Source organism: Syngnathus leptorhynchus, chromosome 16, assembly GCF_054491065.1.
Source record: "Syngnathus leptorhynchus isolate UIUO chromosome 16, UIUO_Slep, whole genome shotgun sequence".
In the NCBI taxonomy this organism is placed as follows: Eukaryota; Metazoa; Chordata; class Actinopteri; order Syngnathiformes; family Syngnathidae; genus Syngnathus; species Syngnathus leptorhynchus.
Window position 1 is genome coordinate 3,869,683 of NC_141210.1, and position 24,142 is coordinate 3,893,824.

The window sequence follows — 24,142 nt, forward strand, 5'->3', positions numbered from 1 at the left end:
GGAAAGCGGTCATGAGGTGCAGCCTGTACCCACAGAGTAGGTGTGTAGGAAAACGATGGCACCCCGAGAGGAAACTTTGGAGATAGCAGAAGAAGAAAACGTGTGAAGCGCCAAAGTGAAAATTTACATCTTCTTCTTCTGCTCTCTCAAGTCTAACCTTCACACTTGTGTTTCACTCCTAGTGCGGCGGGTCTTCCTCTTCATCATCTCCTTCTCTTGACCGCTCGCCTCCAGATGTTTCCCCTCATCTTTTTTATCCTCTCTCGGGTGCTCGTCTCCGTGGGCACAGGCTGCGGGTCAGCAGGGTCTGGCCGCCTTGTCGCTGAATGTCTCCTTCTCCGTGATTGAGTCCAATGGTCCGGCTGCTCTTTGCTGCTCAAACTGGAAGTGTGGCGGCAAGGCTGGAGGGGGCGTGTAAGCAGGTGGTTTCGGAACACTTTGGAACAGTGGGAGTGGAGAATGAGCAGTCCAAGGTTGGGGCTGCGAGGGGGATGGTAGAGGCGAGGCCTTGGCCTGAGGCTGCGTCGGGTGTTGGTGGAGATAAGGCGGGTGATGCTGCAGCTGAGGGGAGGACGCGCCATTTTTACTGAGGCCGCAGGACTGAGCTGCGCAGTGGATCTGACGAAGGGTGTCCAGTGCTTCACTCTTGGCGTGCTTCAAAAGGTCCGCCTGGCCCTACCACCGAACACAAAAAAAATCAATATAAAAATCCACCACAGTTTCTTTAGTGTCATTACCAATAAAAGCCACAAGAGGGCAGTGTTGCAACGTAAACAAAGAGCGTTTGACAGTTTTTCTTAATGTACTCATACGCATGTGAAGGTAAACTTTTCGGCTGGAAATGAGACTACGCGGCACACGTAAGCATGAATAAGTCATGTGTTCGAATCCCCCACCCCTCCAAAAAAAAAATTATGTAAGTTGTGACTCAGCGGGCATGAAATACGACGGCGACAAGCTTTGCCTCTGGAGCGCGATGGAAACGCACTTGGGTGCAGTCACTGTGCGACAATCCACGGGGGACTAAGCTTGCGAAATCCAACTGCTTCAGCCTCATTAAATCGCTAATCCCGCTTCTTGTTTGTCCAAATCAAACCGTCTGTTTAATAGTGGCTTTTAAGTCATTTGTCTGGTCACAATCAATGGCAATTTTGTTTTTCTTAAAATGCAGCAAAATTACAAATAAACAAAACATCACTTTACACCAGTCAAGTGACTTGAGAGAGTTGCTTGTAAAGACCTAAATTCAGCTTCCATTACATTTAGAAGAAATATCAAAGCTGGGGAGACTCCCAAAAAAGCTTCCAGTAAGTCAAACAGGAAGTCTGGTATTTTGGTTGGAATCTGTAATTTTATTTTTCCTTCCAGGAGTATCTTAAAAGCAAAGTTGTGGCGGAAATATATGATGTCAAAATGACACACTTGATGGCCCCCCGCTGCAACCTGCAATAATGGGCCAGCCATTTGGATGTTAGATTACTACACTTCAAAAGGAAAATGGAATCCTTCGTTTCTTTTTTATCATTTGGACAAGGTCCCTTTCGAGAAAGAATGGCGCAGACGCAGTCATGTTTGGGAACATCATGTCTTGCCATTAATGCTTGCCAGCATCCTTGAACTAGTTGAGGCCATATTTTGACAGAATGCGAAGAGTTTGCCTCGATTAATCACCAAGTGGCTTGTTTGCATTTTTTTGCTAGAATTTATCATTGCTATGTTCAAATGCTGTTCAAGAAAATGTTGAAATGCTCATCAAGTCCGTGCTTTTATCAAAATAGTCCTAGAACAAAAAAAAAAATACAGCACACTTAACATGCCATATTTCTCATCTTGCTGAAATTAGAGAGGATGGAATCAAAAGGTAGCCTGCTTGTGGTCACCTTGAGCACGGTGATGTTCCAGGCGTAGCTCTCCATGGCCTTCTGGAGTTTGCGACCCTTCAAGCCCTCCTTGACACCGATGTGGTGCAGGTCCTCGTGGAAGTCCAGACCTGCACATGTTATCAACAGCATGCAATTTAATCATTTGCAATTTTTAATTATAGTTCTTTTTTTTGGTTGCTTGGACTTTTTTTTTTTTTTTATTCAAAGCTGCTTAAGTGCATTTAAAGTCGTTGATTTTTCACACTGCCAATCCGCTGTTTGAGAAAAAAAAACTAAACTGACGCATGCTGTGTTATATGCTATTTTGAGCATATGCCTCAGACTACTTAAAAAAAAAAAAAAAAAGGACACAAGTGGCCCGCAATTTGAACACGCTTCTTTACAACATGCCACTGAGGAGGATTTACAGTACAAAACAAATCAATGCCACAACACGGATGAAACAAATCACAGACAACTTTAACCTTCGGCGACGCTCGACGGGCGCGTTCAATCGGTGCCGAATGGGCACTAGCACAACCGAGTGCGTAATTGGTCTTTAAAGCTGTAAACATCATCTCATGCGGCGAGGAATCGGAGGTTTATGTCACAAAAATACTTTTCTCCTTGGCTGAATTGGGCCTTTGAGCTAAGCTAAGCGGCAGAACGGGCGGGCTTGAGCACGCCGGAGGCGAGTAGCCTCAAAAGGGAGCTTATGTTGCTAATTGTTGTGGGTTCGGAAGGAAAGCTTGCTACCGTCACAAAGGACATTAATTCTAATTTAAAAAAAAAAGTCTTTCTTTTAAATATCTTCCTTTAATGAAGGCAAAATTAGAGCAGGTGGCATCTGGAGGAGCCCCGGTGTGTCTCAGCTGAATCTCCGGCTAACCGTTAGCGATTCCTCGTGCCTTTAGGGAGCCAAATCATTCCACACCTCCCTATTTTCATCAACGTATCGTTACTTGACCGGACGAATGAAACGAGGACGTCAATATCCACCGCGGACCACAAGTCGTGATTGCCGAGAGGATCGTTCATCACTTGATGTCAATTTGTCATTTTAATCACGCGTGTTTGGCCGAATAATGAGCGTATTGTGTAACTCGTGATTGTTAGCGGCCGTCGTGAAAGAAGGCTGTGTTCAAAGAACTTGGAAATAGAAAATTCAAAATGCAACTTGAATGACTTTTGTATCCCCAAAGAATATTTCTTTGTTGCCACTTGGTAGTTTATACGATGTGGGCTGTAGTGCGGCCAATCTGATGTCGAAAACAATGGAACGATTGATTGATTTACTCTTCTGGTTCCATTTTGAAATATAACCATAACCAAATGACATCACAGCCGCCTCTTTGCTATGCAAATATATTGCTATGCACTCAACTTGCTGTCTAAATGAGTTGAAGAGCTACATCCTAGCGAAAACTTTTAAGTCCACGCTAGCAGTGAAACTTTGCAAGGATTTTTTTTTTTTACTCCCCTCTCCCCAGTTGATTCATTATTTGTTAATTCTGCCTTTTGCATTAAAATGGCATCTCCACCTCGAGCCGTTTCTCTCCAGATGTCATATTAGTGTCGACTCTATGCCTGAAGCCTATAGATCAACTGAAAGAAAAAAAATAAGCCCCCCCCCCCCCACCTCTCCTCTCCTGAAGAGCTTTTCGTCCCCCACACGCCATCATAGCTATTCATTTCACCGTGTGCTTTTCTCTCAGCTGCAGGCTCCTTTGTGAAAATGAGTTTGTGCGCATTGTGTTCACCTGCCCACCGACATGATCGACACTCAACGTCGAGCCTCGTTGTTAGCGGCTGCGGGGGTGGAGATACGCGGTGAAGACAAAAGGCGCCGGGACCTTTACGCCGACAGGATATGAAAATGGACAAATCCAACGTGTCGTCGTTCGCATCTATTTACAGACTGTCTTCTCCGTTTTAGTTCTTTCATAACGAGACGGCAGCCAGGTAGCTCAACGGCGAGATCTCCTCTTCTCCGCTTGCTGATTGCTGAAGTGCCACAAGTGGTTACGCAACCTCGCTCAATCCTTTTTTTTGTTTGCATTCATACAAACCTGCGCGCTGTGCTTGCACAAGTTTGCAGTAGACGCCATCGGCCGACTCGATCAGCGTTCTGCTGGTCTGGATCATCTAGCGACAAAAAAAAATAAAAATCACATCTGGTCATATATATTAAGCATGAAAAAAAAAAACACTTTGGACATCAACACTGAAGTTGCTTACCATGTCGTAGGCGTTGAGCACCTTACGCAGGAGCTCGGGAACCAGACCCTGAGCCTCCATGGTTGGGTAGGTCTCGCTCAGGTCCACCGTCACCCGCAACGAGCGCTCGCTGTTCATCAGCCAGGTGGACACGGTCAAGATGCACTGCTTCATGTTGGCGGCCGGCGTCAGACCGCAGAGCTCCTTGAAGGACACCATGGCGTTCTGGAAAAGACAAAAAAAAAACCGCAGATGACATTACAGATCGGCTTTCCTCCCATTCAAAAGGAGAATTCTCATTCAAAGGTTGAACTGACTGAATTTTCTGGCTTGACTTGAGCTCACAATATCAAAACCATCACACAGTCTTTTGTGCGGAAGCCATCAGTCACTTCGATTTAAATCACAGCCGGAAGAACAAAAACAAAGCCAGTTGATGAATAGAGGCCCGGAAGCAAACAAACTTTTGAGGCAACCAGGCTGTTTGGGGGATTTAAGAACCGACCCACGCTCGCATACTGTGGGAACCGTCTGTTTCCCCGGGCTGGACCGGCGGAAAAATCCGCTCCACATCCCAAGAGGACGTGCCGTGTCACCGTGGCACCTTTGCGGAGAACAACAATGCCGTCATCTGTATGCTGAGTTCAGACCACGATGAGCACCTCAACGAGCTGAGAGAGAGCAACTTAAATGGACGGGGGACCCGAGCATAATTACATGTGCCGCCATTTTAAGCGTGTCCCAGTGCGCTTGTAGAGCTTCCCTTATTTTGCGCTTGTTGTTTATTTACTTCAGTTCATTCTGCTCTGCAATACAAACCCACAGTAGTGTTGCGAAAGCCAACAAGAGGATTGTGTTTTTAATTACGCCCTCTCCACCCTTCCCACGTTTCCCCAATAGAAGCTTTGTGTCCTCTTGACAATAACACTTTTGTTTTTGTTTCGATGTATCCCCCCGCCCCAACCCCCTCTTTAACGGGGGAATGGCATTGCGAGGAGGTGTATGTCAGATCAGCTGGCTTTAGGAAAAGGCAGCCAACTTTCTGCAATCATTCAAACCGAAACAATACGAGAGTTGCTCTTTTTAGCGCTACCTACTGAATTGGAGTAGTATTGCGGTTAGTCGACTTTTTTTTGCCACCTGGAAACTTTACAATAGGAACAAAAGGATTTCAGCGCTGTAAGAAATATATATTTGACAGTAATGGATCCTTTTGAGACAATAAGCGTCAGATGATTATAATTTTTGACAGTTTAGGACTTGAGCTTTGCTTTGGTGTTTCACAAAAGAAAGCCACACGGAGACGCCATCTGGGTCGTTGGCACTCGGCCCGGCGTCGCAACCTAGACCCATGTGGCAGGTTCCACGCAACTGGCCACTACAAAGCTTTTACCAGCATATTTTGAGTTTCCATATAAAAGAGCTTTTTATTTGTTGCGCATCATCTTCCTCTCATCTTTTATCTGACCACATCAAAAACACACATTTCCATTTCAAAAGGAAACAAAAAGGCGCCAAGTGTTGTTTGATTGAGTTAATGTCCCGTCTGCCGATTTCTAATTTCAGTGTCAACAAGATTGACATTCTGTGATAAATGTTGTTGTCCATTTCTAACCTGCACTGGCGGAGACATTTACTTGTGTTTATTAGTCAAATTTAGCCAACAGAGGAGTTTTAAAATCATTCTCAGAATGCCTGGCAACGCGCGGACCATTAGCGCTGGCTGCTAATTGTCCCTCATTAATGATTACACTATTCATACACCGCCTAATTGCATACCATTGTCGCAGTATTGGCTCTTTCTTACGCAACATTAATGGAGCGCAATTAGCCGCGCCCCGACGGTGAAGTGCAGTCGGAATACTTCACGTCAACTTGGAACAACCACGTGGAGGTACTTAGCGAGGAAGGAAGTTTGACATTGTCTGGCTTAATGTAGCAGTTCAAATAATTGATTATTTTTTTTCAATTCGAGCATATTTCTTAGACGTTAATGATCAGGATGGCTTTATCCTCTGATAAGATTTATTATTTTTATGTTATCTGCTTGATTACAAAAGACAGCAAAACGTTTGATGGCTAAATCCTTACCTGTACATTTTCTCGGAGGTCCGTGGCCTCCCGAAGTGGTTGGGTGGATGCTCTGAAGAGTTCGTCCACCACTTTGATCCCGGTGGTCTTGGTATTGGTGTATTCGCGGGCTTTGCGACCTTTCCTGACTGAAATTCCTCTCTTATGAGCCTTTCCGCCTCCCCGTCTGTTTGTGATGGCGACGTGGACGAACAGCGTGGTGTTGGGTAAGAACTCTCCCGTCAGGGACTGTAGCGGGACGTGCCTATACCCGGGCTGCAGGCACTCAAACGGGATGGTGTACTGGCCGATGAACTCGTCTCCGATATAGTCGTCGTCCAACACCACGAAACGCAGGACGGCCAATTCGGGTAAATTGATCTGGAATTCAAAACTCTCGTCAAAAATGGGGTTGTCACCGTTTTGGGACACGGTTTTGGTTCTTTGCTCGGCACAATCGGCCGGGATGCCGTGGATCTCCACGTATATGTACGGTTCCACCACGTCGCCCTTGGCCGCCGAACCGCGAGGCTTGGGGAGGTTCTGCCCGCTGATGACTTTTATGTGAAGGAGCTGGGCGGAAACCCCGGGCAAGGAATCCCGAGCGTTGGCGCTGAAGTAGGACACCTCCTCTCTCATGATAGCCGGCCTCAACACGTAACCGCAGTTGCCGTTTTGTCGGAACCAGCCGAGGTTGAGGTCCATCATCAGACCGGGCGTCTGGTAGTTCATGGCGACGATCTGGCAGCCGCATTTCCAGAAATCTTGCGGGTTCATGTTACTGGCGTCGATCCGCATCGGGGTGGGGTAAACCCTGGAGAGGAAACGCTTGTTGTAGCAGACAAACTCTTCCGGAAACTCATTGGCGAATCTGTTGGCGTCGACCTCGTTGAAGGAGCAAATCTCCCAATATTTTTGGTCCTTTTTTGACGTCTCAAAGTCTCGGAACTGGACCGATTTACAGAGAGACACGAGCTCAGAGAGCTCCTTGCACAGACGGAGACTTTTACAACCGTTTAGTTGGTCTCTATCTTCGACTCCGACTCTTCTGGACATTTCGAAACCTTCTTCCTCTTCCGTCACATCACCTTCGGGTTCTGTGCAACCGTGCTCGAGTCTCTTACCCTTGAGAAGGATTTTCCCTTTGAGTGTCTCAGGAGAGGGCAGGTAGTTGTCCTCTTTGTTGGGGGAATCCACATACAGTTTGTCCCCGAGAATCTTTTTCATGTGTTGGGCCATGACCTTCTGCTGAGAGACGGAGCAATGAGCAACCAAGCAGAGGATGAGCGGATACTCGGAGCTCTCAAAAGCATATTGGTTGACGATATCCAGGACCTTGGAGAATGCCAGCTGCGAGGCCACGGAACTACCAACGTACACCACCGGCTCATTATCGGGACCGTCCCAGACGACGACCTCGATGCTGCGGCAGCCCATCCTCAGAACGCGAATGTAACTACTGATGTCGGAGGAACCCCAGAAGTGATCTTCCAGAAGAGAGGCATTATGTGAAGAGTTGATGTAGTAGTGGGACAAGGGTTGAGTCATATCCTGGCACACCCGCTTGTGCTGCGGGTCGAAGATGTGGCACTCGGAAGAGAGGAGGTAATGCGTGAAGCCATCGATGGAGAGGTAAATCTGTTCCCTGCCTTCGGCCGTGGGCTCGTATTTTAGAACCATATCCCTACACGTGTCCTCCGTCACACCTTCTACACCTTGCTCCACCTCCACGAATAACATAAGGTCTTTACAGTCCAAGTACTCCTTGTTACTGGAGTACTGCATCAGCAAGAAGAAAATTTCCGGACGTGTGCAAAGCTCACAGTAGGCTTCCACGAATGTGTCCATGTTGATCGCTTCACCGTATTGGTCTTTGGCTTTCTGGAGTTCTTTGAATTTGAGTTCTATCATTGCCTCTTTCATTCCAGGGTTGAGCCCCTTGATGATTTGAGTGGCCCTGAAAAGGTCAATGTGTCCGTCTTTTTCCATGTCCGCCAGCTCAAATACCGAGCTGATCCAAGATGTCCGCACGCTAGGCTGGCTGGGCTCCACCATGTCGACGGTGTGCCTGCCGTAAGACACCAGGTATCTCAGGCCCATCACCCAGGTGCTGACCACGTCGGGCGTACTGGCAACCAAATCCAGTGACTCGTAGTTGTCCCCGTAGATGATGGAGAAGGCGCACTCATCCGGGAACTGATCAGAGAGCCCGTTGCTGCGAAGGACCGGAGTCTTCTTCCCTAATCGGACCTCCTTAATGCTCTTGATCTCCAGCTTGGCCTTCTCGGAGTCCTTCTTGGAGGGTTCCCAGCGGAGCCAGTGCATGTCCGGGTCCAGCAGGAAGTATCTGTTGTACATGCGTGAGTTGGAGCGCACCTTCTTCATCTCGCAGCCTTCCATCATGAAGGCCATGCACGCCGCTGTGCTGTTAATCTTGCGGTCGCTCGGCATGGAGCTGAAGGAAACCGTCTTTTTCCTCACTTGCCTCTGTTTGGACCCATCCTGTCAACAAGAGAGGGATTCAAAAAATTAAATAAAATTAGCAAGACTGCATTTAAAACACAGCATTTTATTAATATAAAAATGATATAAAATATAAATAATTTATGTAAAATCTCTCCCTCTCTCTCTCTCTCTCTCTCTATTTTATCCATATACAGAACTCTGTAAAACGAAACGCACACCACCTCAATGCGACGTTTTGAGTAATGTGTTTTGATGCGTCAACACTAAAATGATCAGCGGAGAAGCATATTTCAAGGTGCTTGTTTATTGCACGATGCCGTTCAGAAAAGTCCATCGGCGACAGACGTGGTGACAGAAGCGGCCGGGGGTGAGAAAACCAGTGCAGATGGTGAGGAGGCCTCCAGAGTCCCTCCCCCTCCGGTCCCGCTGGTACGATCAAATCACATCAAGGCGTCAGACCGTAAAAATCAGAGTTTTGCTGTCCTGAAATTTGTCAAATGGAGATGAAAGAAGAATAAATTTGGTACAATATAGGTCATCGTCAAACCACAACCACACGTTTCTTGATCACCCCCCCCCTCAAGCTGCCACATTGAACCCAAGGAGGCCATCATTAAACCCTAATAGACTTCACCCCCCCCCAAAATCTGCACATTCAGAAGCATCTGTTTGGTTGAGAGCAAGAACGAGAGGTGACGTGGATCTATGCTAACAAGATTTATTTGCAACGGGGTGGGGGGGGGTCACTGATGGAGACAGAGCGCGTGTGAATTTAATGAGTTTAATAACTTGATTTGTTTAGATGTTTTAGACATGCTGTGCAATCTCAATGCCAATAAAGCAAATTAAATCACACTGAGGAGAAAAAGCCTCGTGGAGGAGGAGGAGAGACGCAGCTAACACTTACGGCAGAGGCTACGGCGACTAAGCGTGTTTATACTGGATTTTTCACACATGAAGAGGTTTAATTTACAGGGGTGGATCTAAAGGCTGACCAAAGATGACACAAATACAGAGAAGATATGCAGTTCCAGCTCAATTGTATAGAGTGAAATATCGAGGTTACTCCGCTAAGTGATTCAGCGCTGTCACCAAATATGTTGCTGCAGCTGTTACCGAACGGTCTACTATCGTAGATAGATATAAAAAATAAAAAAATAAAAATGAAAACAAAAAAACAGGCTAAACTGTCCTCAGTTGGTTCATTGTGTGGAATCGATTGATCGATTGCTGACACGATGGATGGCTGGATGGATGGATGGTCTCGCTCATCTCAGTCTCCCATTGAGCAGCACAAACCTTAAAAAAAAAAATGTTCTGGTCGCTAATGTGTGAATGGGTGTTAAAGGTCTCGGAGGAAATGTGTAAAAATAAAATAAAAGTGTGACTGGAGCGTGTGGACATGTCTCAACACCCGCCCGTTTTATTTTTTTTTTATACAGAAAATGCATTTACACTTCCATACGGAAGGTCATTTGACGCTAGGTCCCTTCGCTCGGAATACAAATCGCCCGCTCACTGTTAGCACTGCGCGCACCTAGCTAATAAGTGGAAAGCCTCCAGAGCACCTTGTAAAAGAAAAAAAAAAAACACAACAAGCAATCTCGCTAATTAGCGGCCTGTCGAGACAGTGAAGGTCAATGCTATCGAGCTGTCAAACACCAGTGCTAGCTACTTAGCACAGTCGCGGCGTCAACGTCAAAACGTCTGTCCGCTTTGCCCGCCAGTCCTGAGGACGCCCGATATATTTATGAGCTAATGTTATTTTTCAAGTGCAAAGAATTTCGACTTTGTCGCTTCCCACCGCGGCCCATGTCGCGCTCCCCTTTCCCGTGACCTTGCATTAGCAGTGGGGCCAATTATTTTCCCGCGGTACAAAGGCTGTCGTCAGGTGAGTGCACGTGCGTGGCTGTGTTGCTGAGAAGTCTTTATCAGCCGGGCCTTCTCCGATTTTGTCGTGATGCCAGTCAGCGCCGTGAAAGCCGTGTTGAATCATAACACGCAAAAGCACAAGTCGGAACTTGTTTGTCCCCGAGTCACCTCGCAATCCCCCCGTCGATGCTCATCCCGCTAATTCAGCAGGGGATGTTTGAAGGTCGTTCATTTGCCTCCTCGCTCGTCGGGGCTCCCACTTAATTAACACATCTCGTGGTCCCTAAAACACACCGAGCAACTCTAGACCGCAGGGTTCCCAAAAGCCGCATGAGGAATCGGCTCGCCGTTAAATTTACTGCTGTTTACAAACGAGATGAGCGCTAGCAATTAGCCGCGGAAAAGATTTCAAACTCACTTCGAGTACCACTTTGAATAAAAAGCTTGTTTTTATAAAGTGCTTTTCAAGGGATTTGACGAAGTTAAAAATATAAAAATAGAGTTCACAGTCACAATTTAGTTGCAAGTTAAGCTAACCGTTTGTTTCTTTGACATCTATTTTAACTACTTTGGCTGCCTTGGGACACAATCGAGCCGACTCATTCTTGAATAATTCCATATAAACAATTTAGGTAAATGAGTAAATAAAATGTATTGATGATGAAACGTATGGCTCAGTGTGAACACACACACACACACACACACACACACACACACACACACACACACACGCACGTCCTCCACTCAATGTTCAACCCTCCCTCGAGGTCCAACTGTGTTTTCTCCTGCACTCATTATCACAGTGGTTTTCCTAATTTCCCGGATGGTTTTCCAGGCACAGGCCGCAGAATGTTTGCCAGAAATGTTGACGAGCTCAAAGACGGTCGATCAAAGTGTTGCCACGTGGCTTTTTTGTCACGCTTGGTTTTCACAGCCCTTTATTTGCATATCTTTTCACATTATTGTTTGGTCTCCCACTTCATCTTTTGACTGTCACTCAAATATTTTCTTTTTTTTTTTCCCTCCATCTTCGTCTCCATTTTATGAGTCAGGAGCGACGTTGCGAATTCTTCACTCTGTCATCCCTACTTCCAATTTCTCACACTTTAGCGCTGACCACGCACACACACACAGCAGCCACGGGAAGCCCCAAATATCACATGCAGACAGAGGAAGTTGAGCAGGAGCAGGAAGCTGACAAACGACAAAATGTCATCTTGCCAGTCGCGTTGCACAAAGAGCCTTGCGCTCCCGATGAATCAAACGACAAGCTGCCACAAGATTACGAGCGACACGGAGGCAACTCGTAAATGTTATCTAAACGAAGCCGAATGTGTGTGTGTGTGTTTTTTAATATCCCGAGAAACATCGGGGGGGATTCTGCAAGTCTGAACACACGATAAATAACCTTTATGGAACAGCGCTTTTCCATTAAACATCGTCGATCGGACTCTTTGACACCGCAGTCTCGGTTCTCTTGAGTTTATGCGGCCTCGCCAGCCTAACCTTGACTATAGTCTGCATTGCAGCAAAGAAATGAACCATTCACTGCCCGCGGAACTGCAGTCCTCGTCACGCTGGCTTTTTACATTCTCTTTTCTACACTTTTTCTAAGCGCCGTGTTTCTTTAGCAAGATCCTCCAAGAACCATTCTAGTGAAACATCTGGAAACCACACATCCCAATTTTCACTACATATTGAAGCAAATAAATTAATCGGCAATATTGAGCACATATTTGATATGAAAGGTGCATTGTTTGCTTTGCATTTTGTTCACTCCTTGTATTGAATTTGCAACAAAATGTGACCTTTAAACAAAAGATTTGCATTGTGTTGTTGTTTTTTTTTGGCCTAGCATGACATCCCAACTTGCTACCTATCCTTTTGTCACACAGGAAGTCATAATTAACATTTAAATCAAGATGACATCTCCCGTCCAGATACGAAATGAGAAGTCTACAAAAGTGTGGAACAACTAGAGGTCCCCTTTGATAAACTCCAGCATCATTTTTTTTTAAGAAACACATAATGCCACTATTTTTACCAATTAAACTAATAAAAAAAACGATTAATGCAATTTAGATTAATGCGATTTATTATTAATTCATCTTGATCGATTACTGTGATTAATTAATCACACATTTTTTAAATTAATTTGAAATTCTAATAATAACAAAAATAATCAATTATTAATTAATCTCGCGATTGACATTCATGTGAATATTTGACCCCTTTCACAGTACGTGTTTTTCTGAAATGCACAGTTGTCATTAACACACAGCAACGATAGCTCGATTAACGCGGGAATCCAAAATGATTTTTAAGATATGATGAAAATATAGTCGAGGGTCTTAGTACATGTCGTAAAGCCGCGCTTTGTGTCACTTATGCGTTGTCCACCGAGCGCTTCTATGCAGAGCCCACACAATCTATCTCAGCTTCACGCCGAGTGAATTTACTCTCCAAACGCCTACCATGTGTGTATTTTTAAACATCCAAAGCGCAGCAGCCATTCAACACGGCGCAAAGAGTGGAGGGAGGCTCGAACTGGCAGGTGTTCAGTGGAGCCCGGTCACCTGTGTGGGTGCCTGGGACGCGGCGTGGGCAATGAGAACGGCGGCGTTGCTCACCCTCTGCTACAGAGCTATTGTTCGCCCTGGGCAAAAAAAAAAATAAAGTCTCGCTGTCTGAGCTTTGATCAATGATGCGTTTCTCCTCTCTGAAACATTCCACGCCTGCATCCACGAAGCCCACTCAAAGTCTATAAATAATAAACCGTGAGCCCGATCCTTGGCCGGGCGCCTTCCGTCTCGTCAAGAGGTTGGCAGAGCGACCGGCGGAACCAACTTGTGCCAGTGGAGGCGAAAGCATCTCATTATTCTTTGTTTACATAATCATCAGGACTGTGCGCTCATCATGAAACATTGTGGTTACGGCTTGGGCTGAACGATTTCCAAAAAACAAAAGAACACTTGCGGTCATCCCGACTTTGAGATCTGAAAATGACGTCGTGGTACATTGCGATCGATCATTCCATTGAATGAATCATTACCTTTGAGAATCCACTGGAAGGAGGTATGACAAATACAATAAACATGCAAATCCATCTTAACAAATGACCCCCTTAAAGGCCACGTGAAGGAGTTCTGTGGAAGTAGGTTGAATTACTGCTGAGGAGAGTTATTTTCTTTCCTCCCAGGGGTGGACGCAAATGTAGGACATGCGAGGAAGCGCTTGTGGAAATGGACTAAGGAGAGGACAGAGGACAAGAGTGCAAAGTGTTTCGCTCTGGAGGTCAACGTGATCTTGGAGTTCATCTCCGGCGCGGCGGAGAACAAATTCGGGATCCGAGAGTCCTCGGATTGACTGATGGCTCTTGCGGTGGGAGGTTGAATCTTCATGTTTGCCGGAAGAAAAAACAACAAGAAGAACAATGCTTCCTATTTTTAGGTCCTCTGCTTGGAAAAGAGGGGGAGTCCTTGACAGAGAGAGAGAAATGAGCAGCAGGAAGAGATGTTGAGGAGAGAAAGACGCACGCACGGATGTCTTTGCTATGCCGGAAGGTGACCCAGATGCACAAAAATGCCAAGGCCAAGCATGTCAAATGTCTTTGGGGAGAAACGGATGAGCAAAGCAGCGTGAATGGCATCCGACCTTAGCATTAACTGCTCAATTCTAAGATTGATTTCATCAACAAGGCAACTCTGGAATTCACAAAATAGAGCAAAGTGTCCTGAAAAATATTTGCGTTATCTAAAGCGTGCCTACTACTGAGAACAGACGGTCCGGAGGGGCTAATTAGGGAGTCTTTCCTGTAAATATGCGTGTCACCTAGCGAGTGCATCGAGTTCCTGTGGTCAAGGCTGAACTGGCCATCTGGCGCCCAGGCCTGACCTGCCTCTTGGGCCAATATGACCCCATTTTATTTCTTTATTTTCTCGACCTAACTGGCCCAAATGGCGCCACGGATTGAGCCAGGAAGATTTTTATTTTTTTTACATTGCAGTGTAAAGCCTTGTTTGAACATGTTTTGCTTACCGGCATAGGCTGAAGATTATAAAGAACCAACTGTTTGTCTGTACAGACTGTCATGAAAGATTAGCGCTATTAGCATTAAGCCGCGCTCCCATCATGGCCAGGAGCACATTAAGATTGACTCGATAAAACTAGAAAAACAGTCTTGGTGTGTAACAAGCATTTGTTTTCAAGACGGAATGTCTTCTACAAATGAATTATCCTTTTTTTTTTTGTCCACAAGAAAGATGCAACAAACCAGGGACATAATACAGCTAACATTTCAAAAACAACAACATCCTAATTTTGCTTAGAACAAAAGGTCAGCGTGTAGTATAGAACACCTCCGGTATGTTACACACGGAGTGGAGAGGAAAAAAAAAAAAATCAATACTCCTGCAATTCTGTTGCAGAGATGATAAATCATTTTCCACTAAAATGATCTCAGGCATGTGCTGCTCTCTTCATCCATCTTCTACCTTCAGTTGGTCACATGCTGATTACTTTTTTTTTTGTTTTTTGGAATTGACGTGCAGTCGTATGTTCGCCTCTCTTTATTCTTCATTGCTAATTAGGCGCTGACCCAGAACGTAACCTTAACTTGAACAAATGATTGCCAGATAATCTGATTAGCGAATGAGAGAACAAAAACAGCAACTGAGAGCATCATAATCCTTTAAGATTATCAACCGTGTGCAAATGTTGCAGGAAGACGTTTCCGCACTCGCAGCCCAAGCGGAAATAATAACTGCACTCCATTTTATTGATTTTACATTTGCCTCCCAAGCAGCTGCCACATTAGCGCCATTTTCTTATTTCTCCCACAAACTAAACTGTCAATCAAAACACTGATATCCTTAGACCCAGATTACAAGCGGCTGCCATTTGCAGGCGGTGGCACCGCTAATTGAAATTCATCGGCGGCGACCTTTTTTCAGGCGGGTTGCATTCCGCATTTACCTTGATTCACATAAGACGGCTGCCACCGATAACGGGGTGAGATTGCGAGACCAAGAGGGAATGTGTGTGTGCTGCAGATAGGCTCATTAAATGATAAGGACAGATGGGAGGGCAGGGGGGGGAGGGGGGTGGCTTTAAAGGAAGTACCGCAGAACTCATCAGGTAGTTTGCAAGTGATTATGGCAGCAAAGAGAAGTTTTTAAAAAGACATCACACACTAAAATGACATCAAAGAACCTAAAGTGCAAGAAGATTATAATTGTTTTTAAAGAACTGCAAGTTTTTTTTGGGAAGGGGGGCAGTTTTAAATCTGGATTTAAAAGCATTTACACTACTAACTATAGTTCTGTTCATATCTGATTCCAGTTATTTACAGCATCGCAGCTAAATTCTGATGCACCATGTTCACTTTGAACTCTGGGATCCATTTATTGACTATAGGAAAATGGATGGATAGATGGGTATTTATTTATATATTTATATGTAATTTTTTTTAATCTTTTTTTTTTAACATATTTTATTTTTTTAATTTTATTTAATTATTGACCTCATTTGTGCTTCCTGACTTTCCTGGACAACAAACAGCAGGCAGCCTTGATTTTGGGGGAATCCCCAGGGTGAGAATTTTATTACATAGCTTCCCTTACTGGATCACAACAGATTTGTTAGGTTGCATCAAAAGAAGCATCTGCAGCATTTCTACTTAATATACATTTACGCAATATTTTATTTATTCTCCTGGTTCAAGGGTAGTTGAATAAAACACAAGACTAACCCGAAGGCGATATCGGAACATGCTGTGATTATTATCACTCGCCAAGGAAGCAGACAGAATTTTTACATACAGAATATACAAAAAAAAAACAGACTCTCTGGGGAAATTTTGTAGTTTTGAATGATAACGATGAGCTCCTGAAAGAAACATGAATCAAGCGTCGAGCCTCATGCAAGCAAGCAGAGTTGTGTTTGTGTGTGTCTGCGTGCAGAGGTGGTCTGAAGGACAGCTACGTGAGTGCCACTGCAAAGTGACTCATCCCCCGCTTTACTTCTGCACGAACGCCGTGAAAATGTAGAGAGGCCTGATGGGAACGCGATGAGGGGAAAGGAGGGAAGGGGAGGAACGTGGGCAATGAAAGGTGGAGCTTTTTCAGGACGTACCCGGTCAATACAGGTGGAGCTTTGAAGACAACCATTTTTTTCATTTTTACCAGCGCATTTGTTTTCTTATCAAATGGTACTGTTTAAGTCGCGTCAATAAAATACAGGGCATATTGAAAAAAAAAAATAGTTGCACTTCTGCTTTTTTTTGGGAAAGTCAAACGATAACGTCGTGATTCCTCTTTCGCTCTTGAAAGTGACACATCTGTGATTGTGAGCGGAGATAAAAATATCTCAGCATTGGGAACAAAAGAGCCAAAGTAAGGACAGTAGATTGAGGTTTTGTTGAAATATGCGGGCTGTTTATTTATAGAACACGCAAGGAGCCAGTTTCATTGTGAGAACCACATCACTATTATTTTGCTACTTATAGTCGTAATATTTGGTTTAATGACTTCATTCTTTGTCATATCCTTTCAAATCGCATTTTATATATCCCGTGCCAGAGTAGCATAGCAGCCCCAAAACATAAGCCCCGCCCCCTGCTTCCATTGACAAAATATATGGCTGCAGAGAAGAATGAAGGCAACGTAAAACCTTTCAAATCCAGATTCTACTCGTCTCAGTCTTTTCCTATTGTTGATACCCAGAACTACGTGCAACGACCTTGCGCATGAATGGCGAGGAACATTCGGTGACAAAAACACAAAGTGGCATGCAGATGAGAAGCCCGCTCAAGGTCTGTCTAACGCACGTCACTCAAGGCCGTCGCCTCATGGCCCGATGATTAGTATTCACAGTGTTTTCACTCTCGCTTCATGCCGCGCTCGGCGAGGCCCCCCTCAAGCTTTGCAGATGTGGCTGAGCGTGTAGATGCGTGTTCGAGTGCGTTGGGGGAAAAAAAACAGGTGCGCGACTCCCCGTTCGCCTTGCGTTTGTTGACATAGTTTGTGGCCGTGAGAAGAATACTTATGTGTGCGTGCGTTATTGTTGCTTAAGCTATGGAACTAAGCATGCACATGCACATGCCCCCCCCCCCTCCCCTCCCCTCCGGAGGTGCTGCCTCAATTACAGCCGCCACTTAACGCTGCAGCCTCCGGAGACACTCGCGGTCTTCATTTGCGTCTTTGCACAGCGCTGACACTTTGGATGATCCGCCCACCCGTTTGCAGAAACAAGGCAGGGGATCGCAAATGGAATGAATAACAAAAAAAAAGGGATGGAGGAGAGTCGAGCAAGTGGGGGTTGTTATTGCTTTTGCAGAGATGGATGGGTGTAAGGTTAAGTCTATGTATATTGAAATAAGAATGCAAGCTGTGCTATGAGTCTTCGATGTAAGGCTATGCTACGCTATGCCAACATGTTTTTAGGAAGTGAACCTTGCAGGGTTTAACCAACCAAAGCGTTCACATATGCTTTGAGTTTGTCCTCATCCTCCCCTCGTCTTTGCACAGCCGTCATTTATCAAAAGCCACTTCCAGCCGGCGAAGAGAGCGGATCCAATTTCCCGCCGTCAACGCCGCATAAGTGATGCAAGGAAGGGGCAAGGCAGCTATCAGTCAAAAGCATCTTGCAACGTCCAGCCGCCCCTCTCCCCCATGACCGCACGATATTGATTTGGACCGACAAGAGTTGTGATGGCCGGGACACGCCTCGGTGTGATTGGCGCATACGTTGTGTCGGAACGGCCGTTGATCCTCTCTCGGGATGGGGTCAAATTGCCACATCCCGTATCGATGGAGCCCTTGAGCGCAAATACATCGGGAGTGGTTATGATGCGGCCCAATGTGACTGGAGTGGACTATTGGGAAGAGATGGGAAAAATTGATTAGACCTTAAAAAGAAGGAATATGGCAAAAACGGTCATTGGCAGGTTACGCCAGGATAGCGTGACGCTTCCTTGCCGCCTTCCTTCCCTACTCTCACTTCCTTCTAAGTTTTTTTTGTCTATTTTTCATTCTTCCTCGTGACCCGCTCGCCATGGTGATAACCTCCAAATTTATTTCCTGGTGTTTATTCTCACGCCATCTCTTTAAAAGATCTTCAAAATAAGTGGAAAATGAATGTAATTAAAGTGTCGAGGTTTCCGCTCGTCCCCAAAAAAATTTCAGTCAGGGTCCTTGAGACTTCTCAGACATGCCCACCCGACTTGGCGTCGATTTATTCAACTCACTTCAAAAACAAATAATAAAGTAGAAGAAACAAAACATGTGACATTGCACATTTCACAACAAAACAAAATGATTTGCAGTCTGGAGCTGAAAGCCTGGAACACATCACGTTGCCTTTCCGAGCGACCACCATCACCCCTCCTCCCAGCACTCCCTAATCCGCCAAAGCCCCGACACATATTTAAGATATTCTCAAGACTGACTAAACTTTCTACAGACCTTCCGAACTCACGTACGGATACGAACATACATGCGATACTGAGCCCATGCAATAAAAAAATACCAAAGTGTGGCGCGAGCGTCGATGGAATGTTTAGGCGACATGCTCGCGCATGTTACCTACTGTGTGGTATGATCGGCCTTCGCTTCGGGGACATGAGACATTTCAGCTTAGCTGTTTTCATTTTTTTTTTTTGTGGGACAACGTTCCAGTTGTGTGGAAGAGGAAATCCTGAATTATGTCTGAGAGCCTGAGGGCAATTTACACTTGTACTATTCTGAACACATGCAAGACTTTTCAAACTAAGCTAAGAATCTGTGGCAGACTTCATTGGAATCATCGTTCATTGCTTCATTTGATTCGTTTGAATCAAGATACAGACGTATTTTACGCATTTGGATCGAGTGACGTAATAGCAAAACCTGAACGAAACGCATGGTTTGTTGAGAAATGGCGATGCGGTTAAGTGTCAAAGATATTTCAAGTCAATTTGTTAGTTTCTGCTAGCTTGATGGAGGTTAATGATGACATTTGCAAAACCCCGACAATTCCATCGCATCCACGAAAAGCAGTTTGTCGTTGTCGCCCGGGCCGTCTGTGTCGCAAACAAGACAAATGGCGCCATCTGTGAATTCCTAGCCAAGTTTGCGCACGTGTCGCTCCTCGATAAATTTACATACAAGACTGGTGGCGCCAACACGGGCCTTGCTGTGATTTGCATGGATTCTTCTCCAAGGGAGTCAAACTGGCCCCAAGTACGGAAATGATGCGACTCTGCAACATTGTAAGATTCTGCGTCAGGGGAGGGGGGGGGGGGGGGGGGAAGAGCAGCTGGCTGCAAACCGCATGCGCTAGACACAAGCTGTCCCTGTCAGAAGATCACTTCTTCCAAAGGACAACTGTTCAAAATGGAAGCAGAGAATCTTTCACGAGTCGGCTCTCACTTCTGACCCACTGAGGCATAAATCCAAACAAGCATCTCACTCGCACGGTTTCCTTCCTTCCTATAAAAATTCTCAGGCCATGAATAGATCACATAATTTCCAACTCTAGCGGCCCCGAAGGTCTCGCACATCCAATTTCCTTCGCTGACATCACTTCCTGCAGCCACCGTGACTCCGACTCTGACTCGACCACACGCATACACGACCCGTCCGCTCCTCATTTGTCACGCTCTTAAACCTCACTCTCCATTTTGATCCGTCAGTCAGAATGACACGCTACGCTTGTCGCTAGACCGACAGAACAGAAGAGGTTCTGTTTATAACATCAAGACTGAATTATTCAATGATAGCTCCTGAAGTGTTACAATTGTGACGAAGAGCGTGAACATTTTTTCCTTGATCCAACCGTATTACTGAATTAGCGATGCTAGCTTTAGACCAATAGTTTATTGTATATATATATATTGATATATTTTTTTTTCTATAAGCAATCATTCAATCTTTTAATTCCGTGGAACTGGCTTTGATCGACGCAAGTTATTTCAACTCCGGTCACAGGTCGTTGGCTTTAAAGCGCGATTTCGTTTCCCCGCAGTCGCTCAGCGCTCAATAAAATATCGGGCAAAAATAAAGGCAGTGAATACAAGTGCCGTATGTTTGGAGAGCAGTAAAAAAAAAAAACAAGCCGCAGAGAAGCCAGGTGGAACGGCAGATTGTCGTCCTCATCCATCACAACCTTGTTGGTCTTGTCCGCAGTCCTCACAAATATTCTCGAGCGGATAAAATCAAACAGGAATCGTTCAATGACAAAATACCGTCCGGGAACAGTCAAGGCTATCCCAAAGTCATGTTCTAATCAAACCCGAGTGCTCGTCACTTTTCATCAGATTGGCGGTGTCTGACTGGGTCACAATTTGACACCTAAGATAATGAGTTCAATGTCAAGTCATGATCCTCTAAGGGAATAAAGGAAGGATTAAGCTAGCAGTGTTTAGCAATCCCACGATGCTAAGTATAACCCTTCTTGAGGACAACTTAACTGCATCGAAGGTCGAGTTATAATAGGGAGCCGGGCCTCCAAAATAGCCACAATCTAATGACTTAATCTACAAAATCTCCAACTGCTGTGCCAAGGCGTGTTTTCCAAAAATATGTAGCGCCGCTCACGTATGTATCTCCGCGCGGGTTCCATTAGCTGAAATTAAAATTCAGGAAAAGAGCTCATTTTCCCAAGGAACCCCCGTGATAGACGCATTGATGCGTGGATCGATGCTTTTTCCAATTCTCATCATCTGATACGATTATGCGCTATGTAATCAGTTACCGGGTTAGGATTGGACGCAAGTCATGCGAGAGGGACACAATGTTCCAAATCCCATCTTTTCAAAAATTGCTTTGAAGAACATTGTTTGCCACTTATCACATTCGACAACAGATGTATTTTTCCGGCGAAGCCAAACTCTGGGATGTGATTTGAGAAAGAGTCACCTCAAATCTGAGGCAATCCATGCGTCCTTTTGACCTGATTCACTCTGTCAGTGCTCTTACTAAGCATCCAAGTATGTTCCTCACACGATGACTGTACACATTTGAGCTCCAGCCCATTAGATGAGCTCATGAATGTGAAGTATGAGTCGTATGCACTCCCGCGCAAGGGAGGCAAGACGGAAGATACGACCTTAGACGGGGGAAAGACGATAACCGTGAGATCATTATTGATCTTGGTTCCTAATGGGGTGAGGCTGGATCGCACACTTCTTCCTACATCTCTTTGGAGCTAGGGAACTGTGGGAATTCCGGCTTGAACCGCGAGGAAGGAAGAAGAAGGGAGGAGAAATGAGACGTGGCCGGCTGATGATTTTGGGACATTCTGAGGCCAATGCTGTCATCACTAAATTAGTAGTTTGTGTGCCGGGATGTGCTCGGAATCGGTCACCGGAAAACAGTCTGGAGTCGCCCACTGTCGGCATTACGTAACGGGGGCGGCAATTCAGACGGACACAATTTGAACTCAAACAAATGGAGTCGATACAAAACAATGGCTTTAAATTTATGCAGATTTTATTAGCGGCAGCCATATTGAAAGTCGGGCGAGTTGGCGACATTGGAGCGGCGGCGGCGGCACGTTGCGCAAGCTGATGTTTTTTTTTGCCCAAACGTTTGTTGGAGGGCACGAGAACCCAATTATGAGTCGATCTAAGAAATGAGCGTCGTCGGCTGCTGCTGAACAAACTCTGATCAGAGCGGGCCGAAATACAAGAGCGGCGTTGTATTATTAGAAGGACGCTGACTCGTCATTGCAGTCTTTTTGCCGCTCTTTGCTTATTTTTGGACCACATCGGGTTAATGATCCTCAACCAGAATACACTTCAAGATACGCTATGCAACCGTTATCTAGCCTCTCGCCAAAAATTCTAATGGGCCCTCATACAAAAATTGGATTCCTGTTTGCTCCTATTTACAGTGGCTTAGGTGAAAAAGATTCTCACCATGACAAAGTACGAGACGTGCTTGAATAGCAATCACTTCACAAAAACTAATTGAAAAGAAATCACAGTTCTAATGAAAAAGCTCTCGGCACATCAGGCATAATTGGACTACACTTTTCTAATGTGTGCAGCTTGATTGGACAACAACAAATAATGGTCAGTACGGCAAATAATGCACTGTGATGACTTATAAAGTCAGAGTAGTTTGAATCCACATACTTTTTACTTTTACTTTAGTATTGCTGTTAAAAAGTAAGGCTACTTTAGCTCAATTACATTGACGTAACTACGACGGACATTTAATTCCTCTCGACCAATCAAACTGAGCCGGGTAGTCACATGACCATATGCACCATACGTAAACAACCTTTGGAAAGTGTAGTAAAAATATGCAAATTAACGGATGGACTGTGGGAAATAGCCGCTTCCGTCACGCATAGAGTCCAAAATGTCGATATCTCAGAGTATAAGAACTCCACTTGGAGCTTGAGAAACTTAAAAAAGATGTTATATGCTCAGAGGAATAAAACCAGCAGGGTCGACCGCAGCACGCGAATGCAAAATGAAGTTTTGAAGTCTGCGCCATTCAAGACTACAGAAAGGCTTGCACGCATTCAAAAGGAACGGGGGGGAAGCAAAGCACAAATCGAACAGAGGGGGGGAAGCAAAGCACAAATCATACACAGCAAGTCACATTTTGGATGAAGGAAAGAGATGTCAACATCGCTGATAAATGTCACCGCATGTCAAAGTGCAATGGAATCACATTACTTTTAATTACATAATTGAAAGAGTCTGCCTGGTGTTGTGTTTCATTTGAGTAACCAAAGAAAGTTGATTGAAGACCAATTTTTTAAAACTGTTTTAATGTGAACTTTGTTCCATTTGACATTCATGCACTATTTATAAATAAATCAAAGGTTACGCACTCGTTATTCAGGAACGGAGCGCTTATTTTCCACGGAATACTCTCTCAAGTGATTATTTTTATTTCTATTCTCTTTATTTGGTTCCTCTCACCAACCTGGTTCCTTCTGCAACTGGACCGCAACAACACTCATGCTAGCTGGTGTCACCTTGAGACTTCATTTGAGCCAACCAACCTTCATGATGCCGCAAGGTGTGTTCGCTCCTCCCTGGCTCCTCTCCGTGGATGGATCCCGGCTGCGAACGCCTACCGTCGGGCTACTCAGCTCCCGATACCGGCCGTTGCTGTACACTCCATCGGTTCCGAAGCTCCGGGCAGCGCCGGCCGACACCTCCAAGTAGGGCCGGGTGGCCCCGCCTCCACCGCCGCCGAACCCTGCAGCGTCGGAGGCTTGCGTCGACCGGCTCAAGTCCAGAAAATGTCCCGATGGATCGGAAGAAGCGTGGAGCCCCGCCATGGTTCACAGAAGCAGCAACAGCAACACCTCCACGGTTTTGCAGCAGCGGTCCATTTCTGTTTTTAATCCACAAAAAGGCGACTCGGACTTCGCCTGGTGCCCGAAACAGGGAGCCGGCCGGCCGGTGCCCCCCCGCTTCTCCACCTCCGTCGCTCCTTCACTGCGACAATCCCGCAACTCGGAAGCGGTCCGGCTTCCGAACCTTCTGGTCCCGAAGGGTTGTGCTACTACTCCACTTGTGCTCGTACCGAACCGGCACAGTCTTGTCGTTTGGACCAACATACACTGCACACAACTGGCGTGCATCCGCGGGACAAATTCAAGACTGCGCGGGCACGAGAGCGACGCGAGCACTGTGCCGCGCGTGCCCGTCA

The 24,142-nt window shown here is 45.6% G+C and overlaps 1 protein-coding gene across 1 annotated transcript; it reads right to left on the reverse strand.

Annotated features, from left to right (window-relative positions):
- Positions 1-295: 295 nt before the first annotated feature.
- On the reverse strand, positions 296-24,142 carry LOC147044198 (inactive phospholipase C-like protein 2). Its single transcript, XM_085933162.1, has 6 exons — positions 23,487-24,142; positions 6,171-8,651; positions 4,101-4,304; positions 3,932-4,007; positions 1,881-1,990; positions 296-675 (listed from the first exon to the last, which is right to left on the reverse strand). The coding sequence occupies exons 1-6, from the start codon at positions 23,766-23,768 to the stop codon at positions 298-300; spliced, it is 3,531 nt and encodes a 1,176-aa protein (XP_085789288.1). The 5' UTR covers positions 23,769-24,142; the 3' UTR covers positions 296-297.

Excerpts from the sequence above, each read along its gene's own strand:
- LOC147044198 (XM_085933162.1), bottom strand. The coding sequence starts at position 23,768 with ATGGCGGGGCTCCACGCTTCTTCCGATCCATCGGGACATTTTCTGGAC. Across the intron at positions 8,652-23,486 it reads CACCTTGCGGCATCATGAAG|GATGGGTCCAAACAGAGGCA; the intron begins GTTGGTTGGCTC and ends TCTTGTTGACAG. Across the intron at positions 4,008-4,100 it reads TGCTCAACGCCTACGACATG|ATGATCCAGACCAGCAGAAC; the intron begins GTAAGCAACTTC and ends TTTTGTCGCTAG.